We start from the raw sequence: 20,863 nt of genomic DNA on the forward strand, positions 1-20,863 counted from the left end.
AAACATCTATACGTTGCTTGCTTTCCGGAAATTAAAATATATTTTTTCAAGGTATGTTTTAAATATATTTTCGTTCACGGAAATGACAAACAGATGCCCACATCTTTCTCAGCTTTCGGGAGGTGTAGGTCCAGACTCGTATATAGCAATCCTAGATTGTGATTTGTGAAATAGTAGTTCATGTGGTTAATTTTCCCTGGAATAAGTTCATACAGATGAAACCACACTCAAGGTACATTTCCAGCAGGAAAAAAAATACTTAGGGGGACTTTTAGAGACATGTGTCAACAGTTTTACAAGGTAAATTGCATGGTGCCTGCACTTTAAGCAATCAGTTTGTTGGAGGTGGACATGTTCTATGTTCTACATCAGTGGTTCTCAAAATGGATTCCAGGGACTCTGTGGGTTCCTTTTAGGGGGGGTCTAAATTGACCCATGCAAGTCTGTAACTCTGACAGTGTACAGTGGGGCATTAACGAAAAAGTCGCCAAGTCGACTCAGTCGACTTCATTACACAAGTCGACTCCCACCAGAGAAAGTCGGAAGTCGAAGTAAAAAAAAAAAAACTTTCTATTGTGAGGCGAGGCGTTGTGAGCATGTAGATCGGCTATTTTCACAATTTCTGCCTTTATATATTTGACAATTTCACCAATGTTTCATTTTAGAGGTATTAAAAAGTCCTTAAATTGGCACTTTAGAAATGTGAAGATACCCTCTATCTATACACTTAAACTTTATGTTTTTTTTTTTTACAGTTGAGTGAGAAAACAATGTTTCACATTAAGTTATTAATCCACTGGGGACCCTCAAAATAATTGGGGGGGTCGTGTGTGATGTGATGACGTCATCAAACAATAAAGTCGACTTCAACTCAACTTTTTACTGAGTCGAGTCGACTGCAAAAATCACAAGTCGTTAATGCCCTAGTGTATAGTAGCTTTTTTTAGACTTCTTCCTAAAACAATGCATTTTGACACAAATAAGAGGCCACAACTTCATAAAAACGTCTGTAGATGTTTTGGACAGGGCCCCTCCCCCTCAGAACTACCAAAGGTGAACGGGGACGTGAGGCGGTTGTCAGGATCTGTGTTTGTAGGGCGGTCATACAAACAGACTGTTAGCATTGTTAACCGTCTACAGCGCTGCAATCTGATAACTGGTTCAGCCTGTTTCGCTGGAACAACGAAGCATAATGTATGGCATATACAGTAAGGCTCACCTGCTGTATGTGTTCTGTTAACAGGGGTGTTTAAAGGCAGGACCACTCGTCAAAGAAAAGGTCCTTTTCACTTAACTGGAGCTCAGTTAGTCTGTTCTTGAGAGACTACTATGTCAGTGGTTTTCATGTGAAGGACCCCCAAAATGATGTGTATTTTGCCACGGACCCCCCATCTCAAAATATTTAGTTCCAGGGACCACCCAGAAGCAACATTTGAGTTTTAAAAATACATATATTCAAAGATTTGCTAGAATTTTCACAACTTTTCAAAAATAGCAGATCTACAAGCTCACAGTGCGGCACTTGCTTGATTTGCAATACAAACCCCAAAATCAATCCTCCAGTTCTAGGCAAGACAGAAGGGGGGGTACTTTTTTCCTATTTCCACACAACTCCTACAAAAGGTATATTAATGACATAGTTCAATATTGAAAATGGGTGGTCTTCCCCTTTAACTTTATAGCTGCCGTTGACATGTCAGCTCGTCAATGAAAGGGTTAATAATACCATGACGCCGTTGACAGATCAGCTCGTCACTCTTACTGTAAATAGACTAAATACAGTAACACTGTTATGACTTAGTGTACGTCTTGGCTGTCCATTCTGCATCGGCGATGTCCGCGATTTGTTTACAACGCATGCTGGGCGTGCACGCGAAGTGAAGCTCCTCTGTTAGAAATGCATTGATCTTCCCATAAAGAGACTTCATTCATCATCAAATACATTTTGATCCCAAGGCTGGCATGTTTACAGCTCAATCTGCTATCGCATGGGAGCCGCCATGACACCCTCTCATCTACACACTGTCACGTGACTAGATGGGGTAAACATTGAAGAAAAAAAAGTGAAAAGAAATCTGCCCTTCAAAATAAGAGCGCAGCCTGTGGAGGAAGCGGCGCGGCAGCAAGGAAAATTCATCCCTCCCATTCATCCCTTCCTCTCTGACATCACTGTGATGTCAGGGGAACCAAATCCCTTTTGTGCCCATATATGGAGATCCCTGTGATGCTAGGGGAATCAAATCCATTTTATGCCCATATATGGAGATTCCTGATGTCATCAATATTAAGCCCATATCTGTGAATATCTATGGGTACCAGGGGTTTCCATATAATTATGGGTAACTATATCTGTGAATATAATGGGTACCAGGGGTTTCCATATAATTATGGGTAACTATATCTGTGAATATAATGGGTACCAGGGGTTTCCATATAATTATGGGTAACTGGTCCGACTGGCCAGATGGCCAACACATGTCGCTTTTCGCCCTTAGGTGTCCTACATGTACTGGTATTATCGTTAGTGAATTGTTATTCATGTTAACTGTGTGTGTGTGTGTGTGTGTGTGTGTGTGTGTGTGTGTGTGTGTGTGTGTGTGTGTGTGTGTGTGTGTGTGTGTGTGTGTGTGTGTGTGTGTGTGTGTGTGTGTGTGTGTGTGTGTGTGTGTGTGTGTGTGTGTGTGTGTGTGTGTGTGTGTGTGTGTGTGTGTGTGTGTGTGTGTGTGTGTGTCAAGGTCTGCTGACGGTGGTGAACTGTATGAAGGTGAAGTGGGGGGCCATACTGCAGGTTGTCTCCACCGTGGCCAAGGTGTTTGCTCTCATTGTCATCATCGTGGCTGGCATGGTGCGGCTGGGACAAGGTGAGAACCTCTGGCTGGCTGGCTGTCTGCAATACAGACGTTTGAGTCAGAGATGGGCTATGTTACAATTTAGCTTGACAAATGTCTTTCCCTTTTTTAATCAAATGTAAAGAAAGCTGTAAATAATATTTCAGAAGGAAGAATACATTTTTATTGTCTTTATTGTTGGTTAGAAAATGCCTAAAATAACTTCAAGCTAAATTGTAAAGGTAATTGCAAAAAAGTGCCATTATCCGATTAATCGATTAATCGTTCAAATAATCGCCAGATTAATCGATTATGAAAATAATCGTTAGTTGCAGCCCTATCTACTGTATCATCTGAATAGTCATTCGTACACATTCTCTTATTGAGTTTAATGATCGTGACGGTTCACTATGATTTCCTACCCAACCCATGAGCTCACATTACTCAACACACTTGTCTCTAAACGGAGGCCTGTGTGGGGAATTCATTTAGGCCTGAACACATTATGACGCAATATTTTATGCTTTAAATATAAAAAGAATAGCAGATATACAAGCTCACAGCGCGGCACCGAGTGCCGAAAATTAGAATTTTGACCCGAAGTGTCTTTTGAATCCTTCTAAGATTTTTGGAAAAAACCTGTTTCTATGTCAGCAATCTGGCCAGCTATCGTCAAAGAAAAGGTCCTTTTCACTTAACTGGAGCTCAGTTAGTCTGTTCTTGAGAGACTACTATGTCAGTGGTGCTCAAACCTTTTCATGTGAAGGACCCCCAAAATGATATTTATTTGGCCACGGACCCCCATTTCAAAATATCTAGTTCCAGGGACCACCCAGAAGCAAAATTTGAGTTACAAACGTTCGCTTTGAAAATACATATATTCAAAGATTTGCACACATTTTCACGACTTTTTTCAAAAATAGCAGATCTACAAGCTCGCAGCGCGCTGTGAGCTTGTATATCTGCTATTTTTCACTGGTTAAAGCATTCAATAATTCTAGGCCTAAATGGGTTAAAGTCGTTTTAAAACCCACGTCTCTGTGCTTGTGCGTGCGTGTGTTTCCTAGGCCATACCCAGAACTTTGAGGACTCGTTCAAGGGGTCCAAGCTGAACCCGGGTGACATGGCTCTGGCTCTGTACTCGGCGCTGTACTCCTACTCTGGCTGGGACACGCTCAACTTCATCACCGAGGAGCTCAAGAACCCAGAGCGGTAAGAACGGCACCGTTCTGTTTCTCACCGCCCAGTCAATGAGGGAATTTGTCTTTTGACGAGCTTTTGATCAAAATGTGTTCAAAATCGTTGCTGTTGGGCAGAAACCCTTTGTGCTCAACAGCGTCAAAAGTAGCAGATTTGCAAGCTTGCAATGCTAGATTTTCAACCTGGCATTCCTGTTTTGGACATGGCAATATAGTTGAACATTTGCTGTATCTTTCAGAAGTTGTGAAATGGCCAATCCATAAACCCGCAATCTGTTGTGAGCTTGTAGATTTATTTACAGCTATCATGCGATAATGTAAAAAAAAAAAGCAAACACATAAAGATTTAATATGGATATACACATTTTATTCAATCAATGCCCAACACCAATGATGTCTGACTTCCTATTTGGCAATAAACATGCTCTTTAACCGGCCAACTGTCCCCTTTTAAACCTTCCAATCTTTAGTGGATATACAGATGTTAATCTAAACTAGATTATATTTGACAGCGTCATGGACAAAACCTTTTATTGACCTTTTGATCATGACCTAATTGTCCCCAAAATGTAATCTGGTCATCTAGAGATAACCGCCCACATAAAGTTGGTAGCAAACAGACCCAAACAGATAAACAACGAAACAGACCTCCTCTAGCTTTCTGTTTGTCCTAGACTGGGTCGAATCGGGACTAGAACTTGCCTTGTCACGATCATGAGAGAATCAGTGGATACAGACATGGTCTGTGCTCTCAAACGGAATTCCCTCGGAAACCACAGGTTTCTTAGTGATAGATGAATCTACAGAGCGCTGCCGTGTAAAGTTGGATTTGTCTACTCAACATTTAATCACTTTAGAACGGGTACACTTTATTGTGTATCATTATTTTATGCTTTAACTATTGAAAAATAGCAGATATACAAGCTCACAGAGCGGCACCGAGTGCCGCGCTGCAAGCTTGTAGATCTGCTATTTTTGAAAAATCTTGAAAATTTGATTTTGACCCGATTCTGTAAGTGTCTTCATCAAAGAAAAGGTCCTTTTCACTTAACTGGAGCTCAGTTAGTCTGTTCTTGAGAGACTACTATGTCAGTGGTGCTCAAACCTTTTCATGTGAAGGACCCCCAAACTGATATTTATTTGGCCACGGACCCGCATCTCAAAATATCTTGTTCCAGGGACCACCCAGAAGCAAGATTTGAGTTACAAACGTTCGCTTTGAAAATACATATATTCAAAGATTTGCACACATTTTTACGACTTTTTCAAAAATAGATCTACAAGCTCGCAGCGCGGCACTCGGTGCCGCGCTGTGAGCTTGTATATCTGCTATTTTTCACTGGTTAAAGCATTCAATAATTCTAGGCCTAAATGGGTTAATAAATGCGTCACATTGTGGCTGAGTTTGTGTCCCTCTGTTGTTGTTCCCGTGCAGGAACCTGCCTCTGTCCATCGCCATCTCCATGCCCATCGTCACCGTCATCTACATCCTCACCAACGTGGCCTACTACGTGGTCATGGACGCCGACACTGTGCTGGCCAGCGAGGCGGTCGCCGTGGTGAGCATCCCGCCATGAATGTTCACTCACAACGTGACATTGTGAGCTTGTAGATCGGTTATTTTTGGTGAACCTTCCCCCCCAGAATAGGGATTCTGGGGTTCAAGAGGTGAATCGTCAATTATAAAGTTACTTTCAGTCAGTTCTGATGGAAACTGATATTTTCTCTGTGACATAGCCTACCGTATCTCAGGTGAAAAGATGTGCATATTTATGTTGCGTAATATGATGTAAGATTCTAAAAAATACCAGTGTAATTCAGGGGTGCTGTGGATGAGAAAGTTATTTAGAGGTGTGACCTGAGTCAAAAAGGTTTGAAACCCTCTGCAGTACAGTTCCCCAGCTGATATTTTACCCTCTGTCACACTCCTGCCAATACAGCACAACTTTTGTTGAGATTGTGAATTCCCCGTCTCCCATCCCGTCTCCCCATCCCCTTCTTCAAATGAGTCCAGCGACTCTTGACTAGTCCAGAGCATAAATAGACGTTTGACACAGGAATTTGTCATTGTACATTTCTCAATTACTTTATATGCTATATATTTTGTTGCAAATAAAATCACCCTTAATCCTTAAAATCATCCTTAATCCTTAAATGTCATTCTTTCTCTGGAATTAAAATCATTGTTTTATTGAATCGACTTCCATCCCTGGCATTTGACATTTTGTGCCCTAAAAGGCCAAGTGGCCTTGTCCCTTTTTAAAATTTTAGACGAGATTGCGGTTCCTTAACCCTGCAAGACCCGAATTAATTTCTACTGGCCCCAAACAATTTTAAAAAATCAGATGGTGTTGTAGGAGTCCTAATCACAGGAAAATGTAATGTTAAAAAATTAATAATGTTTTTGTAAGATTTTATAGCCATAAATCATAAATCATGCTCTAATTTGCATTTTGGGGATATTCTTTCATAATAATAACATACCGGTATGTACATGTTCTAGACATTCTAATGATCACGAAAAAAAATATTACAGGCATTTTACTTGTGTTTTAGTGAGGAATAGCTTCAGTTAAAAAGTGAGATGTTGTTCGTCCAGATGCTGGAATTTCAACTTCTCTCGGAGGTGTGAATGTCAGCCTCTGTGGTAGGTATTTATATGCAAATATCGTGGCCAATGGCATTGTAATACTAAACAATAGGATTTAATGGTGATGTTAATGTTAAAATGATTTAAAAAATGTTGCCAAAAAGCAACGCTGGGCCTTGCAGGGCTAAGATATTCTCTATTCTTTCACCGTTCTAACCTAAAGTGGTGTTATAAAATCCCTCTAACCTACCTTGCTGAGGCCTGGCAGTCAGTCTTGTATTCTCACGGCCGTCTGAGAGGTGACCTTCAGAACGGTGTGGACATGTGGATGGAAGGCTTAACTCCGCTTAATGAGTCAAGTGACGGACGGCTTCCGCTGTGCCGGGGTGGGGGGGGACAGCGGTCACCGCTGTCGTCTGTTTGTCAGCGTAAATTAGGGTCCCAGAGATAAAAAATTAAAAAAAGTATCGAATGGGGGTTTGTGGTCTAATCCCAAACAGTGGGTCGGGACCCATTTGAGGGTCGCAGACATATTTTTATGGGTCTTTCCTACATTTTTCTTTTTATTATTTCAAAACCTTTTTTTTTTTTTTTTTTAAAGCAAATTTTCTTTTTATTTCATGAATAAATAAAATAAAAATAAAAGAAATACCATACATTGGAAAACAAATGTTTAAGAAGTAGTGAAAATAGCCGAGCTACAAGCTCACAACGTGGCGTGAAGCGATGCGTTGTGCGCTTGTAGATCTGCTATTTTCACTAGTTGGGTCCTGCCCGGGCAACTCTTTTGGGTCTTTAGCTAAAAGGTTTGGGAACCACTGGCCTATAATGTATACCTTCATTGTCTGGCAGAAACCTCTTATCTCCATATCCTAAATAAACGTTTGTGTTTTGTGATCGTACTACTGCGTCACACGAAAGCATTAAAAGTAGCAGATCCGCGCGTTTCGAGGCTTGTAGATCTGACACTTTTGTCTGCTTTTGAATCCTGAAAAGTAACAGTTTTTGGACGTACAGTATGAGGTTAACACCCTACTGGAGAGCTCTTTGTTTCCGGTGTTCATGGCTGTCAGACTGGACCCGGGTCTTGTCCCGTGGACGTGGAAAGGTCGCCTCTCCTGTCAAGGAGGAGGAAGTCTCTCCCCTGGCGGGTCTGGGCTCTGACAGCGGGAACACAGGATGAGGATAAGGAGGTTGGTGGTCCTCTCCGTAGGAACAAGGGGCCAGATGAAGGCTATTAAGGAAGCCCCACCGCGAGCTGAGGATTAACCCATTCAGAACGGGTACACTATATTGTGTATTATTATGTTATGCTTTAACCATTAAAAAAATAGCAGATATACAAACTCACAGCGCTGCGAGCTTGTAGATCTGAAATTTTTGAAAAATAGTGAACGTTTGAATTTTGACCTGATTCTAGTCTTTTGAATCCTTCTAAGGTTTTTTGAAAAACCTATGTTTCTATGTCAGCAATCTGGCTATAGCCATCGTCAAAGAAAAGTGAGTCACTTAACTGGAGCTCAGTTAGTCTGTTCTTGAGAGACTACTATGTCAGTGGTTCTCAAACCTTTTCATGTGAAGGACCCCCAAAAGTATATGTATTTGGCCACGGACCCCCATCTCAAAATATTTCGTTCCAGGGACCACCCGGAAGCGAAATTTGAGTTACAAATGTTCGCTTTGAAAATACATTAAAAGATTTGCACACATTTTCACGACTTTTTCAAAAATAGCAGATCTACAAGCTCGCAGCGCGGCACTCGGTGCCGCGCTGTGAGCTTGTATATCTGCTATTTTTCAATAGTTAAAGCATTCAATAATCCCAGGCCTAAATGGGTTAAGCTCGATTTGTGCTCCGGCGTACTGGCAGTGTCGCGCGGCGGGAAAATAGCTGACCCACAAGCTCACACCGCGTCGCCGACGCAGCGCGGTGTGAGCTTGTGGATCGGCTATTTTCCAGCCCGAATGTTATTAAGGAGCCCACTGCGAGCTGGGCTTATACTGGCTGCTGGTGGGGGGGGATTTGTGTTGGCCCTGTGGTTCCTCACCACAGAGTTCAACAAGGTTATTGTAGTTGACAACATGAACCCTGGCATCTCTGTTTCGGGGGCAAACGTTGGAAAAATGGAATCTACAAGAAAAGTGTAAGAGCTTGTCCACAGCCCTCCTATGAGAAATGGAAACGGAGAAAAAAAAATTACATTTTTATCGTGAGGAATGAGCATTAGTCAGGACCATAATAATCTGTAAAAAACTGAAAAATGACCAAAGCAAATTTGTACCCAGTCACAATCATATGAAGATGGGCTGAAAATGGGTGAAGTCATCCTTTTTAAGTGTAGAATGAAAACAGGAGGGGCCTATTATAGAGCCCTGAGGGACTCCGTCCAACCGAGTATTTATGGTTTAAGTCAGGGGTTTTCAAAGTTGGTGACGGGGCAGCCTGGGGTGCCGTGACGGCAGTCCAGGGGTGCCGCGAGATAATCTTATATTTACAATTGGCTTAGAGGCCACGCCCACTTCAAGCACGGACATGAAGCCTCCACAAAACGGACATGCTTGAAGCCTATACTCACACAGGCACTGAGAGAGAGAGAGAGAGAGAGAGAGAGAGGGAAGGGGAGAAGTGTATCGAATTACATTTACAACAGAGAGGGAGGGCACACACACACACACACACACACACACACACACACACCGGAAGTGCGTCCGGCGGTCAAATATGTCCGACCGGAAACGTGCGCTGCGCCACAATAGTTCCGCCACAATAAAACCCCACAATATACATATATATATATATATATATATATATTTTTTTTTTTTTAACTTTTTTTTTTTTTTTTTTTTTACGTTTTTTAGTAAAGAAGCGGGCGTGGACTCTAGATGTGAGCGGCCCGAAGGGCCCGAACCTCTAGTTTGATAATATTTGGAATGTATTTGGACATCTTGGAAAAATATTTTAGTATCATTTTAAACTTGAAGTACAAAGTTATTTTCAGTCAGTTCTAACTAAAATGGCTATTATCTCAACGTTTTCCTCGCAACATAATCACTAAAATATCGTCACTGTCGGGCAGAAACCTCGTATCTTCAAGTTTCAAATGTGTATGTCTTTTGGTAAAGCTTCATCATACAAGACTGTCGCACAAAACTAGTGAAAACAGCCGAGCTACAAGCACACAACGCCTCGCGATTATAATGTAGGGGTGCCTCGGATTAAAAAAAGTATTCATGGGGTGCCCTGAGACAAAAAAGTTTGGGAACCCCTGGTTTAAGTCATTAAGTCATTAAACGTTACATCAGAAGTAAGGAAGGTAATGTGAATGTGTTTTGCAGACCTTTGCTGATGACGTGCTGGGCTGGGCTCGCTGGTTCATCCCTCTGTCTGTGGCCATCTCCTGCTATGGAGGACTCAACTCTTCCATCATCGCTGCCTCCAGGTCAGTAACTTTACCCTGAACCTGAAACCTCTCTATATTGTATATCGGTAGACGGCCCTAATTACCACGTGTTGTGAGCTTGTAGATTGTCTATTTTTGGTTATTAATTATTTTAAGATGAAAGAGTATTTGAAGTGGTCAAACTAGCAATAGAATAAAGAGTGCTTGTTTGAATTGGTCAAAGTGGCAATAGAACATGTTAGGAAGCGTCTCTGATATTTCATAAAAGCCTGTGCTCAATCTGTGATTTGGCTGTTGTAGAAGACAGCTTTAGAACGATAATACCTAAACATAATTCTAATATACAAAATGTGTGGTGAGATTTTATTTTTGCTTCACTCCATCCATGGACAACGTGTTTCTCTCCTCCTCCCAGGTTGTTCTTCGTGGGGTCCAGGGAAGGCCACCTGCCCAACATGCTGTCCATGATCCACGTCAAGTGCTTCACCCCCATCCCAGCCCTGCTCTTCAACGTCAGTACCTCATATTTCAATTTTTGAGCGGTGGTCACACCGTCTCCATAGCGTGGCCGTGTGTGTATCCGTGCGTGTGTGTGTGTCTGTCTGTCTGTCTGTCTGTCTGTAGCCTGAAGTACCTTTTTTGACCACACATGTTAAGGGAGGGGCGCTGTTGTTCAGGCCACTGAGGCCAGGCACACACACACATTCACATTCACTCTCACATTCACGCCCGCACACACACACACACACACACTCACACACACACACACACACACACACACACACACACACACACACACACACACACACACACACGCAGCCTCCACCGCTCAGTTCACACGAGTGTGATTTTTTACTATGATTTTTCCTATGTCAGTGGTTTTCAACCTATTTCATATAAGGTCCGTTATTTGGTCAGCATTTGAGCCACGGACGGACCACCATTTGATGATATTTAACCTCTTAGACCCAAAACGTAGAATATTTAGTTGTCGTTGGATAAGATTTTGTCCCCAATGCCATGCTGTATTGATGTGGTACCATAGGAGAGATAACAGGCCAACCTCGATAACAATTCTTCTACATTTTCTAATTGTTTAAACTTGTTGTAAATCAAGTAATGCAGATGTTAAACAATAATTTAACTGAGAGCGTAAAATGAAACAAAATGGACCGACCCGTAAGCGTCCATTTTGTTTCATTTTACACTCAAGAGTTAAAGATCTATACGTCCATTATAGATTCTCCATCATGTAGCCACATGGAACCCCCTCAAGGACCCCTGGTGGTTCGAGGACCACTAGTTGAGAACCACTGCCCTAAAAGAACGCTCTACTTTGTCAAACAAGAGTCGTGAAACTGGCAGATCTACAAGCTCATAAACACGTCTGTTTTCACAATTTTACAGCGACAGCAACAAAATACTTTATTTCCCTCTAAATAATGATGGAATGTGGGTTCATGTAAACACACTCACCACCGGTAACCCCGCAGGATAATCGGCTCTCTGGCAAGCAGTCACAAAGTGTTTACTGGCTCTGTTGTGTTGGGTATTAACCTGGTTACGTGGTGTGGGTGTTCTTAACCCATTTAGGAATGCTTTAACCAGTGAAAAATAGCAGATCTACAAGCTCACAGCGCGCGCTGCGAGCTTGTAGATCTGCTATTTTTGAAAAAGTCATGAAAATGTGTGCAAATCTTTGAATATGTACTTTCAAAGCGAATGTTTGTAACTCAAATTTTGCTTCTGGGTGGTCCCTGGAACTAAATATGTTGAATTGGGGTCCGTGGCCAAATACATATCATTTTGGGGGTCCTTCACATGAAAACGTTTGAGAACCTTTTCTTTGACAATGGCTGGCCAGATTGCTGACATAGAAACACAGGTTTTTAAAAGAAAAATCATAGGATTCAAAAGACACTTATAGAATTGGGTCAAAATTCTAATTTCCGCGATTTTTCAAAAATGTGAGCTTGTAGATCTGCTATTTTTCAATAGTTAAAGCACAAAATAATGATACACAATAATGTGTACCCGTTCTAAATGGGTTTTAATCTCCTCTTGTTTTCCCAAGTTCTTTTCTTCCTGGATCTGCTGACATTGTTTTCTCCAGTCAGCACTTCTACCTGCAGCATCCATATACAATTTACACCTTAGGCATTTAGCAGACGCTTTTAATCCAAAGCGATTTACAATAAGCAGGTAACACAGCCATATAATAAATATCTCAGTACATCAACAACAATACAACAAATGCATAGGAATATCAATCTAGAAAAACAACATAAGTAGACTACCAATTTTCAATCAGTAAAAGTAAGCCATTTACCATGAGAGGGAGTGGGTTGTTGGCTGATTTACCACTGTTTCAGGGTTACCCTGAAATCAGCCAACAACCCTCGAATGGTAAATTGCTTTTCTACCACTTCTACCATAAATGAAAGAAAACACTTGTTTGGTCTTGGAAATGTTACAACTGCAACACAACAGTGGGCGGGGTCCATGAGCCAACTCAAGGTTGTTGACTGATTTACCACTGTTTTAAGCCAATCAGAATCCAGTATCTGAACATGTGACCACAAAAAGTGGTAGAAATACTTCTCTATAAGCTAAGAAAGCTATCTAGCTTCATGTATGGTCATTGAGGGAAGGGGAGTGTTACAGTAGTGCTATGGGTTTAGGTGGAGTCTGACTGAGTCTTCAGTCCACGCCGGAAGCTAGGGAGTGAGTCCCTGAGGGGGGGGAACATTCGCCAAAAGAATTGCCGATCTACAAGCTCACAACACGCCCACGTAGTGACGCATTGTGAGCTTGTAGATCGGCTATTTTTGGCACCGAGATTTGGTGTGGACGGAAAAAGGCGGTCCAAGTACAGGGCCAAAATCGGGCTCAGTTTTAAGTCTGGAGGGTTTAGACCTGATGCCGATTCTAAATCCTAACCTAGGGGTTGACACTAAGGTCTCAGAAGTACAGGTTATGTTCTACCTGCCCTCGGGTCATGGCCACTTGCCAGTCGGAGATGTGATTCTCTTAGCACACAAACGCTTGCAAGTTGGCTGCACACACATGCTGCTCAGTAACTGTGGATATGTGTCGCTGCAGGGAGGAAACTTCGGAAAAGCAGTGTTGACCAGGACACTGAGGACGTTTGTTCTGACTCTTTGAAAACAAAGACACACGCACTACTCTACCTAGCGCTACTCCTGCGCCTGTTTTGGGGATTGAGAGAACTCATAGCTAAAGACAGGTTTCTCCATAGCAGTCACTTAATGTTCACACAATGAGGCTGTCGCTTTACGGGTTGCATCACACGATTTCTAATTAGTTGCAGCTGAGCGCTCATCGTGTCCGATGCACGTCTTTTTTTAGCATAATGTGATGTGAGCTTGTAGAATAGCGGTTTTCAAGGGAGCTCACGTCGCAGCAAACTATCCCACTGCACAACGTTTGTTCAGTGTGTGTGGGGAGGGAGGGAGGAACTGGGGGAGAGAGAGAGAGAGCGAGAGAGAGAGGCGGAACACTAGTCTATAGCCCCGTTCAGCGTTCAAGTAGGCTAACGAAACATATCTTATATTATGTTACTAAAAATGGGCACCTGCCCGGTCGGGCAATCTGGTAGCAAACTTCACCTGCCTGACAATATTATTTACCTGCCCCGGGCAGTCGGGCAGGCGTTAGTGTCAACCCCTGCTAACCCATTGAAAAAAGGATTATTATGTTATATACAGTGTATATACTGTAGCAACAACTAATGTGACACTAATGCTGTCCCGGATTGAAACGTAACAGGTCTAAATGGGTTAATATGAATGTGGGTGGAAACACCTGTGGTTACAAACCCTGCTTGCAACCAACAGTTCTTGTCTTGTTCTAAGGGATTATGTAATTGTTCCTACAGATGACCGCTTATGTAATTTTGACCTAACATGTATTCATCTTTTTGGAGCTAATATTTGGACCATGTTCAGTCCTGGTTGTGTTCCATGTCTTTCCCCCTCTCTGATTAAGCACGATGACTATTATGTGAGCACCTGATGTACAAAGCGCTCTGTAAACCGTGTCGCCAAACACACTGTGCAGTCCTGCTCTGTATTTCACAAAGAGAGGAGAGGGAGAGAGATCTGAAAGACTCGTGCGATAGGATATATCATTGGTTTTCAACCTTTTTCATATCAAGGACCATTATTACTGGGCATTTGAGCCTCGGACCACCGTTTGATGAGATTTAGCGTCTCGGACCCAAAACGTTGTTATCGTTGGATAGCATTTTGTCCCCAATTTCATGCTGTATTGATGTGGTACCATAGGAGAGATAACCGGCTAACCTAGATCAAAATAACAATTCTTCTACATTCTCGAATTGTGTAGCGTAAACCATACGGATCCATTTGGTTTCATTTTACGCTCTCAAGAGTTAAAGATCTACAGTATAAGGGTGCATTTGGTTACAAACTCCATTTAGCTGGGGACCACCTGGAACCCCCTAAAGGACCACTGGTTGAGAACCACTGGGATGTATGGGATAATGTGACTCTGATTATTAATTATTACAAGGAGGTGAGATACTGTAGTTGTACCCTACCTGAGGTAATGACAGTTATTCTAAAAGCTACCGTTGGCTACATATGGTCTGTACATTAACAACAAAACGTTCAGAGGGTGAGTGGCAGATTGCGTCCCTGATGTCCGAATGGATTTTGAATGGCCGTCGATGCTTCTACTGTTCATAAAATCACGCTGAAAGTGATCCAAACAATATCGCCCAGGACTACAGTTGTCGTTATAATTGTGGTGTGGACACTGCCATCCATTTGAGTTGGAGCGATTGTTTTTCTAACATATTTATAGTTGTCAGTCACTATCGTTCTCGGGTGTGAATTGCCCTTACATAAAGCAACAAAGATCATGGTCGTATTGCCTTTACAGTGTGAATATGTGTGAAGATGTGAATATGTGAGCATATATAGCATATATAGAGGCTTATGTGTCTCCAAGACTCTGCCTGGCCAAGGCCAGGGGATATGGTGTTTGGCTTTAGTGTTATTTTCTCATAGTTTAGTGCACAAATAGAATGTGTACAAAGTAAAATGGCAACGACACATGGTTGTACATGGTTCTTACATTCTGTGTATGTGTGTATATTTCCCAGGGTACCATGTCTCTGATCTACCTGTGTGTGCGCGACGTCTTCAAGCTCATCAACTACTTCAGTTTCAACTACTGGCTGTTCATTGGTCTGTCCATCTGCAGTCAGATTTACCTGCGCTTCACAGCCCCCAACATGCACCGGCCTGTCAAGGTACGCCAGCACTGCTAGCACCCCATCCCTACAGTGGTACGACATTCCACATAATGTGTTTTTGGGTAACTTCTCTCAACATTATTAAACACAAATCAGACTCATGTCACATCGCAGGTTTACAGGTGTAAAGAAGTGGGTGACATAATTTTTATTTTTACAAAGAAATGTTGTGCACACTCCTTCATATTCCATGAGAGGACATAGGTGAAGTGAGTGCAGAAGAGAAAATGGAAAGATAGACACTGTATGTACATGATGTTTAGAACAATAGCATAATGTTCAGGTGTGAACAAGCCACCATGAGGTGTAGTAAAAAAAAAAGAATAAATAACAGGTACAGTGTTACCTGCCAGATCTCAAAATTGACTAGCAGACTGCCGGACTTTTCTGAACTTTTAACGTGGGCGTGTGTGTGTCCATCATGCACGATGGTGCGTGGATCATGCACCACACATGGACGCGCCTTCACAGCTTCCAAACATAAAAATCTGCTTAAAAAATGGTGCCTCCGTTGGTGTAACAGCAAAGGTGAAAACCCCATATTTCACATAGTTAAATGCACCTCAGGTGAAACCATACCAGGTAGACTCGGCATAAGAAAGTGTGAATGTAATCTACATAGAAGGTTATCTGGCATTGGGAGACTAGACCAAATAAGGGAAGAATTCCGGCCTGGTGATTCCTCTGTTCCAACAGTATGATGGTAGCCGGTTAGAAACTGTTCAGAAATCGAGTGTAAATCTGGGTGCGTGATTGAGAGGGAGGACGGTGGAACGGTGAGGATGGAAGGAATAGAGGTCGGAAAACAGGAAGGAGTTTTTAAATGCATGGGGTCAACCATCTAAAGTAATGGGAAGTGTAGAAGAAAAGTGTTTCGGCAGGGGGGGAACGGATGGAGGGTGGGAGGGAGATGATTTGTAACAGAAGGGCACCAGCAGAAGTGAGAGGGAAGATGTGCGAGACCAGCCTGGCTCGGAAACTGTGTCGATGACGAAAGGACAGGAGGCAGGGGGTGGAAATGGCACAACTGAGGATGCATTTTTGTTTGCAATTTTCGCACGTAGAACACTGTTTCTCAACATCAGGTGTGTGGACCACCAGGGGTTCCAACTTCCAAATACATAATGTAACCGCGGGTTAATTTGGTTCCATTTTGCATGCTGTCAAAGTTAAATTAACTCATTAAATGCCAGGCCCGAGTTTCCCGAGTTATTTCAGTACCCCCAGGATGCCACGGCCTGAGTTTCCCGAGTCGGCAGCCATTTTGAAAAAAAAAAATGTATTAGGCATGATCGCAATCGCGAAATTGCATGTTTAGCCCCATAACAAACACATCTTTCAAAATGGCAGCCATGTTTGTTTGTTTTGTTTGACCTTGAAGGCTTCTATCTCGTGAATGCCTGAACGGATTTCCAAGCAGATTATTTTGTTTGAAAGCTGTGAAAAAGTACTACACATATGGTGCATGATCTAGGCATGGGCGTGCACGATCCGTGCACTAAAAATGTATCAGTGCACTAGAAATTTAGGAACGTGGCATCCTGGTACTTGGCAGCCATCTTGAAAAGGCAATGAATGAGTTAACATACTGTATGCTGCATATAAAACCGAGGGTCTTTTGAAATTAAAAAAGGTTGAGAACCACTGACCCAAAACTTTCCCTCCTCTCCTCTCTCCCCAGCTGTCCCTGTTCTTCCCCATCATGTACTGCCTGTGCAGCGTGTTCCTGGTGGTGGTGCCGCTCTACAGCGACACCATCAACTCCCTGGTGGGCATCGGCGTGGCGCTGTCCGGAGCGCCCGTCTACTACATCTGTGTCCACCTGCCGCCCAGCTCCAGGCCCGCCTGCATGCGCAGGATGCTGGGTGAGATGACGCCGTCGGTTACCACCGGCCTTTCTTTCTTTTCTTTTTCTTTTTTTGAGCGGTGCAATCCTCTCCTATATTTCACTTTGTGTTGGCCCCAAAAATTGCCACGGACCAATCAAAAGCTGTCCCGTCCATGACGTCAAGTGTTGGCCAAAACACGGACCAATCAAAAGCTTTGTTTTAGCCAAAAAGAATTGCACAGATCAATCAAAAGTCGTTCTGTCCATGACGTCCATAACATCCCGTGTTAGCCAACAACATGGACAAATCCAAAGCTTTGTTTTAGCACGCGTGTCGTGCGTAATTGCACCGTTCACTTCGCAATGGTGCGATTTTTAATTTCTGAAACTCCAGATTTGCTTGCTTGATTAGTTCATTACTTAACCCCCAGGCAGAGGCTATATCTATTTTGGGATCCGTAGAATAGGCGCTTTGCACAGCTGCCTCTTTGGAAAGACATTGGGCCTCTTCTTTACTTACCTTCACAGGTCTCACCACTGATACAAACGAAGGCTCTGTTCCATTTAGTGTAGCACAATAATAATTCAAAGAGAGTACACCCTTAAGCCTCTATCATAGTCCAAGGTGAAGAGCTATCACCTCACCGCGGTGTAGTTGTCTAGTATGCAGAGTGAATGCGTAGCCAAATGCCTAGGTCATGGCTAGAAAACTACACCACGGTGAGGTGACAGCTCTTCACGTTGGACTATGATAGAGTCTTTAGAGTCAAAGAGTGGTACCTGGACCACACTCTGAGGTGCCGGCTACACAGAGCTGGATATTTCTGAAGCTAGACATTTTTTTATGCGGTTGGGGCTTGCAGCCACACGAAGCTGGATATTTTGGCCGCGAAGCTTGATATTTTTGAAACCGGATAAGTAAGTGGATACATTGAAAAATATCCGATTCACTGGATCCGTGTAGACATGGAACCCGGATATCTCTGAAGACTTTACTGTGTGTGCTTGTCCCCCTAGTGGAGGTCTGGGGACTCAGATTATTTTAGACCTAGATATCTTTTGTCGTGTGGACCTAGATATTTTGTGGATATCTGAAAAACTGGGATATATGAAATATCCAGCTCCGTCTGGCCTAGGCCTGAGTATTTCCAGTGAGCCAACATGCACAATATCAGCACCCTGACTCTGTTTGACCAGAATGGAACAGAGCCTTCATTAGTATCAATGGTAACACCTGTGAACTGTGAAGGAAGTAAGGAAGATGTCCAATTTCTCTACAATATGGCTGCTGTGCATGGAACCTATTGAAACATGTGGGAACACTTAAGTTGCTATGTATAGCAAGGTATGTTTTTCAGAAAACTCTTAGTGTTTTAGAACAGTGGTTCTCAAAAGTACAGTAGCAGATATACAAGCTCATAGCGTGTCACTTCATGCCACACTGCGAGTTTGTACATCTGCTATTTTTGAACATATTTGAAAAGTCTTGAAAGTGTATTAATACAAATCTGTCAGAAAACATTTTCAGATTGGGGTCCACGGCCAAATGTATATCAATTTGGGGTTCTTCTGAGAACCACTGATTTAGAAGGCATAGGGGATCTAATTTGACCCATACCCTAACGGCTTCATTTGGTTCCATTTGTACACTGTCAGAGTAAAGGGGAGACCTTGAACATTGAAACGGGGTTAACACATATTTGTAAGTATTGGGTCAGGGAATGTTCAAATCATACATAAGTCTTGACTAATCCGTGTTTGACTTACAGTACTGCAACACTGGCTCATTGTCCAGCAGACCTAAACTATGTCATTGTTGCCCTTCAGCGTAAAGCTTTCAACCTTCAAATCCAGCGCACATGCAGGTTTCTGTAGCATAAGAATGTTTAGCATATCTACTGTAACTGTACAGCATGAGAACAGTATTCACACGTGGAGTAAACACACATAATACTATTAGCTTAATGCGGAACGTTGCCACTAGAAAACAGTCTTTTGGTTGTTGACACAGTGCCATGATTTTGGTGCTTATTCTGTTGGTCATTTGGACCTTGCATTACTTCTCTAGACCACCTGATGTGATTAACATGTGCGAGGACGTTTTGCCTGTTGTAGACGTCCGATGTATCAGAACATTGACTTAATGTTAAATCATGTCACTTAAAGAAATGGTGATGCCTGATGTGAATGCACCTCTAATAGCAAATGTGAAAAAAGAATGTGGATTTTGTTTTTTGATGAATTGATATACAAGTAAAAAAAATCCATTTGGCAAAAAAGACAGGCGGGTAGGGAAAGGAGTGCTTTGTGGCACAGACTTTTAAGCCCTATTTCATACTTTGATGTACGATGTACAAAAATAGCCCATCTACAAGCCCATAACGTGTCCCATATATATTTTATATGGGACATTACCTTATATATTTTCATTACCTTTGTGACTTTCCTGACAAACTCAAAATAGAGACGCCAAGGTTGAAATAGCGAAGCAGACCCAAGTTGCCACTGTACTTGGTATGCTTGTTCACTCTACACCAAATCTCATAGCCTATCTACAAGCTCACGACGTGTCTCACTGCAACGCGTTGTGAGCTTGTAAATCAGCAATTGTTTTTGCCAACTTTCCCCCCAGGAATAGGGATGCTGGGGTGGATAAACAAAATTGTGAGTTTTCTCATTCAACTTCTTCTTCCCTTGTGGTTGGGTCCGTAGACAAGATGTCCCTGTACACCCAGAAGCTGTGTCTGTGCTGCGTCGTGTCGCCCGACATCGACCTGGACAACCTCGACCCCGACAAGATCGAGTGATCCCAGGACGGAGGGTCCCGCGGAGAGAGAACAGAGAGGGTTTGGACGGGACGGGGACCTCCGCTGAAGCTGGCCCCTCTCTCGCACATCTCTTCCAAAGACGAGCCTTTTCTTTTTTAAACGAACGACGGAAGGAAGGAGTTCCGCCGTGGACGTGACTGCTTTAGGATTGTTTATTTTAGAGGCGTTTGCGCCATGTGGCCATTCATGCAGCTCCCTCCGTACACACACGGAAAAACATACACGTATACACACACACACACACACACACACACACACACACACACACACAGAGACATTCCTGAAATATTCTAGGATACTGACAAGAAATGACAAAGGAACAATCTTACAAAAACCCAAAAGCTGAAAGGCTTTGAGGTAAGCACAAATGTATTTTAAATCGTCACCATAGGATTGAGTCGCCATAGGAATAGCACGGCTGTCACAGCCACTGAAGACGCTTAACCTTTTGTTGGGCCTTGGAGGTCTCATACTGTCTTTATTTTCAATATTTGGGGGGTTCCTACGATCCTCCTTCTCCATTATAAAGTACTGTATACAACCAATGAATCGTCACCATCAACTCTGACTTCATTCTTCCACAGGAACACCATTCATTCTTACGGTGCAATGTTTTTGTTTTACCGAGTGGTTCTCGATATGGGGTCCAGGGACTCTCATGGTTTTAACCAAACCCTCCCAGCAGTTTGCAGCTATGGAGTCGTCTTTAAGTTTAAGCTCTGAGCTCCCTCTAGTGGCTACTGGTTTCTGTTGTTTAGTTTTAGTTTTTTCACAGAACAAACCCTGTCTTCCAAGGGACGAGCTACAAAAAGAACTCTTGTGACATTAAGATGTTGTGCTGATGCCATTCATACAAAGACGCCTCACTCAGCAGCTCGGCATCGGCA

The 20,863-nt window shown here is 42.7% G+C and overlaps 1 protein-coding gene across 1 annotated transcript in view; it reads left to right on the forward strand.

Annotated features, from left to right (window-relative positions):
- The window catches only part of LOC308292721 (Y+L amino acid transporter 2), a 42,121-nt gene extending 21,530 nt beyond the window's left edge, over positions 1-20,591 (forward strand). Inside the window, exons 5-12 of the mRNA XM_080735133.1 lie at positions 2,736-2,861; positions 3,896-4,040; positions 5,463-5,586; positions 9,954-10,057; positions 10,434-10,530; positions 15,168-15,317; positions 17,002-17,185; positions 19,861-20,591. Coding sequence (XP_080591259.1) covers positions 2,736-2,861; positions 3,896-4,040; positions 5,463-5,586; positions 9,954-10,057; positions 10,434-10,530; positions 15,168-15,317; positions 17,002-17,185; positions 19,861-19,955 — 1,025 coding nt within the window. The 3' untranslated portion in view covers positions 19,956-20,591. The remainder of the gene's footprint in view (positions 1-2,735; positions 2,862-3,895; positions 4,041-5,462; positions 5,587-9,953; positions 10,058-10,433; positions 10,531-15,167; positions 15,318-17,001; positions 17,186-19,860) is intronic.
- Positions 20,592-20,863: the final 272 nt, after the last annotated feature.

This window comes from Nannobrachium achirus, assembly GCF_963921795.1.
Source record: "Nannobrachium achirus genome assembly, chromosome: 10".
Classification (NCBI taxonomy): domain Eukaryota; kingdom Metazoa; phylum Chordata; class Actinopteri; order Myctophiformes; family Myctophidae; genus Nannobrachium; species Nannobrachium achirus.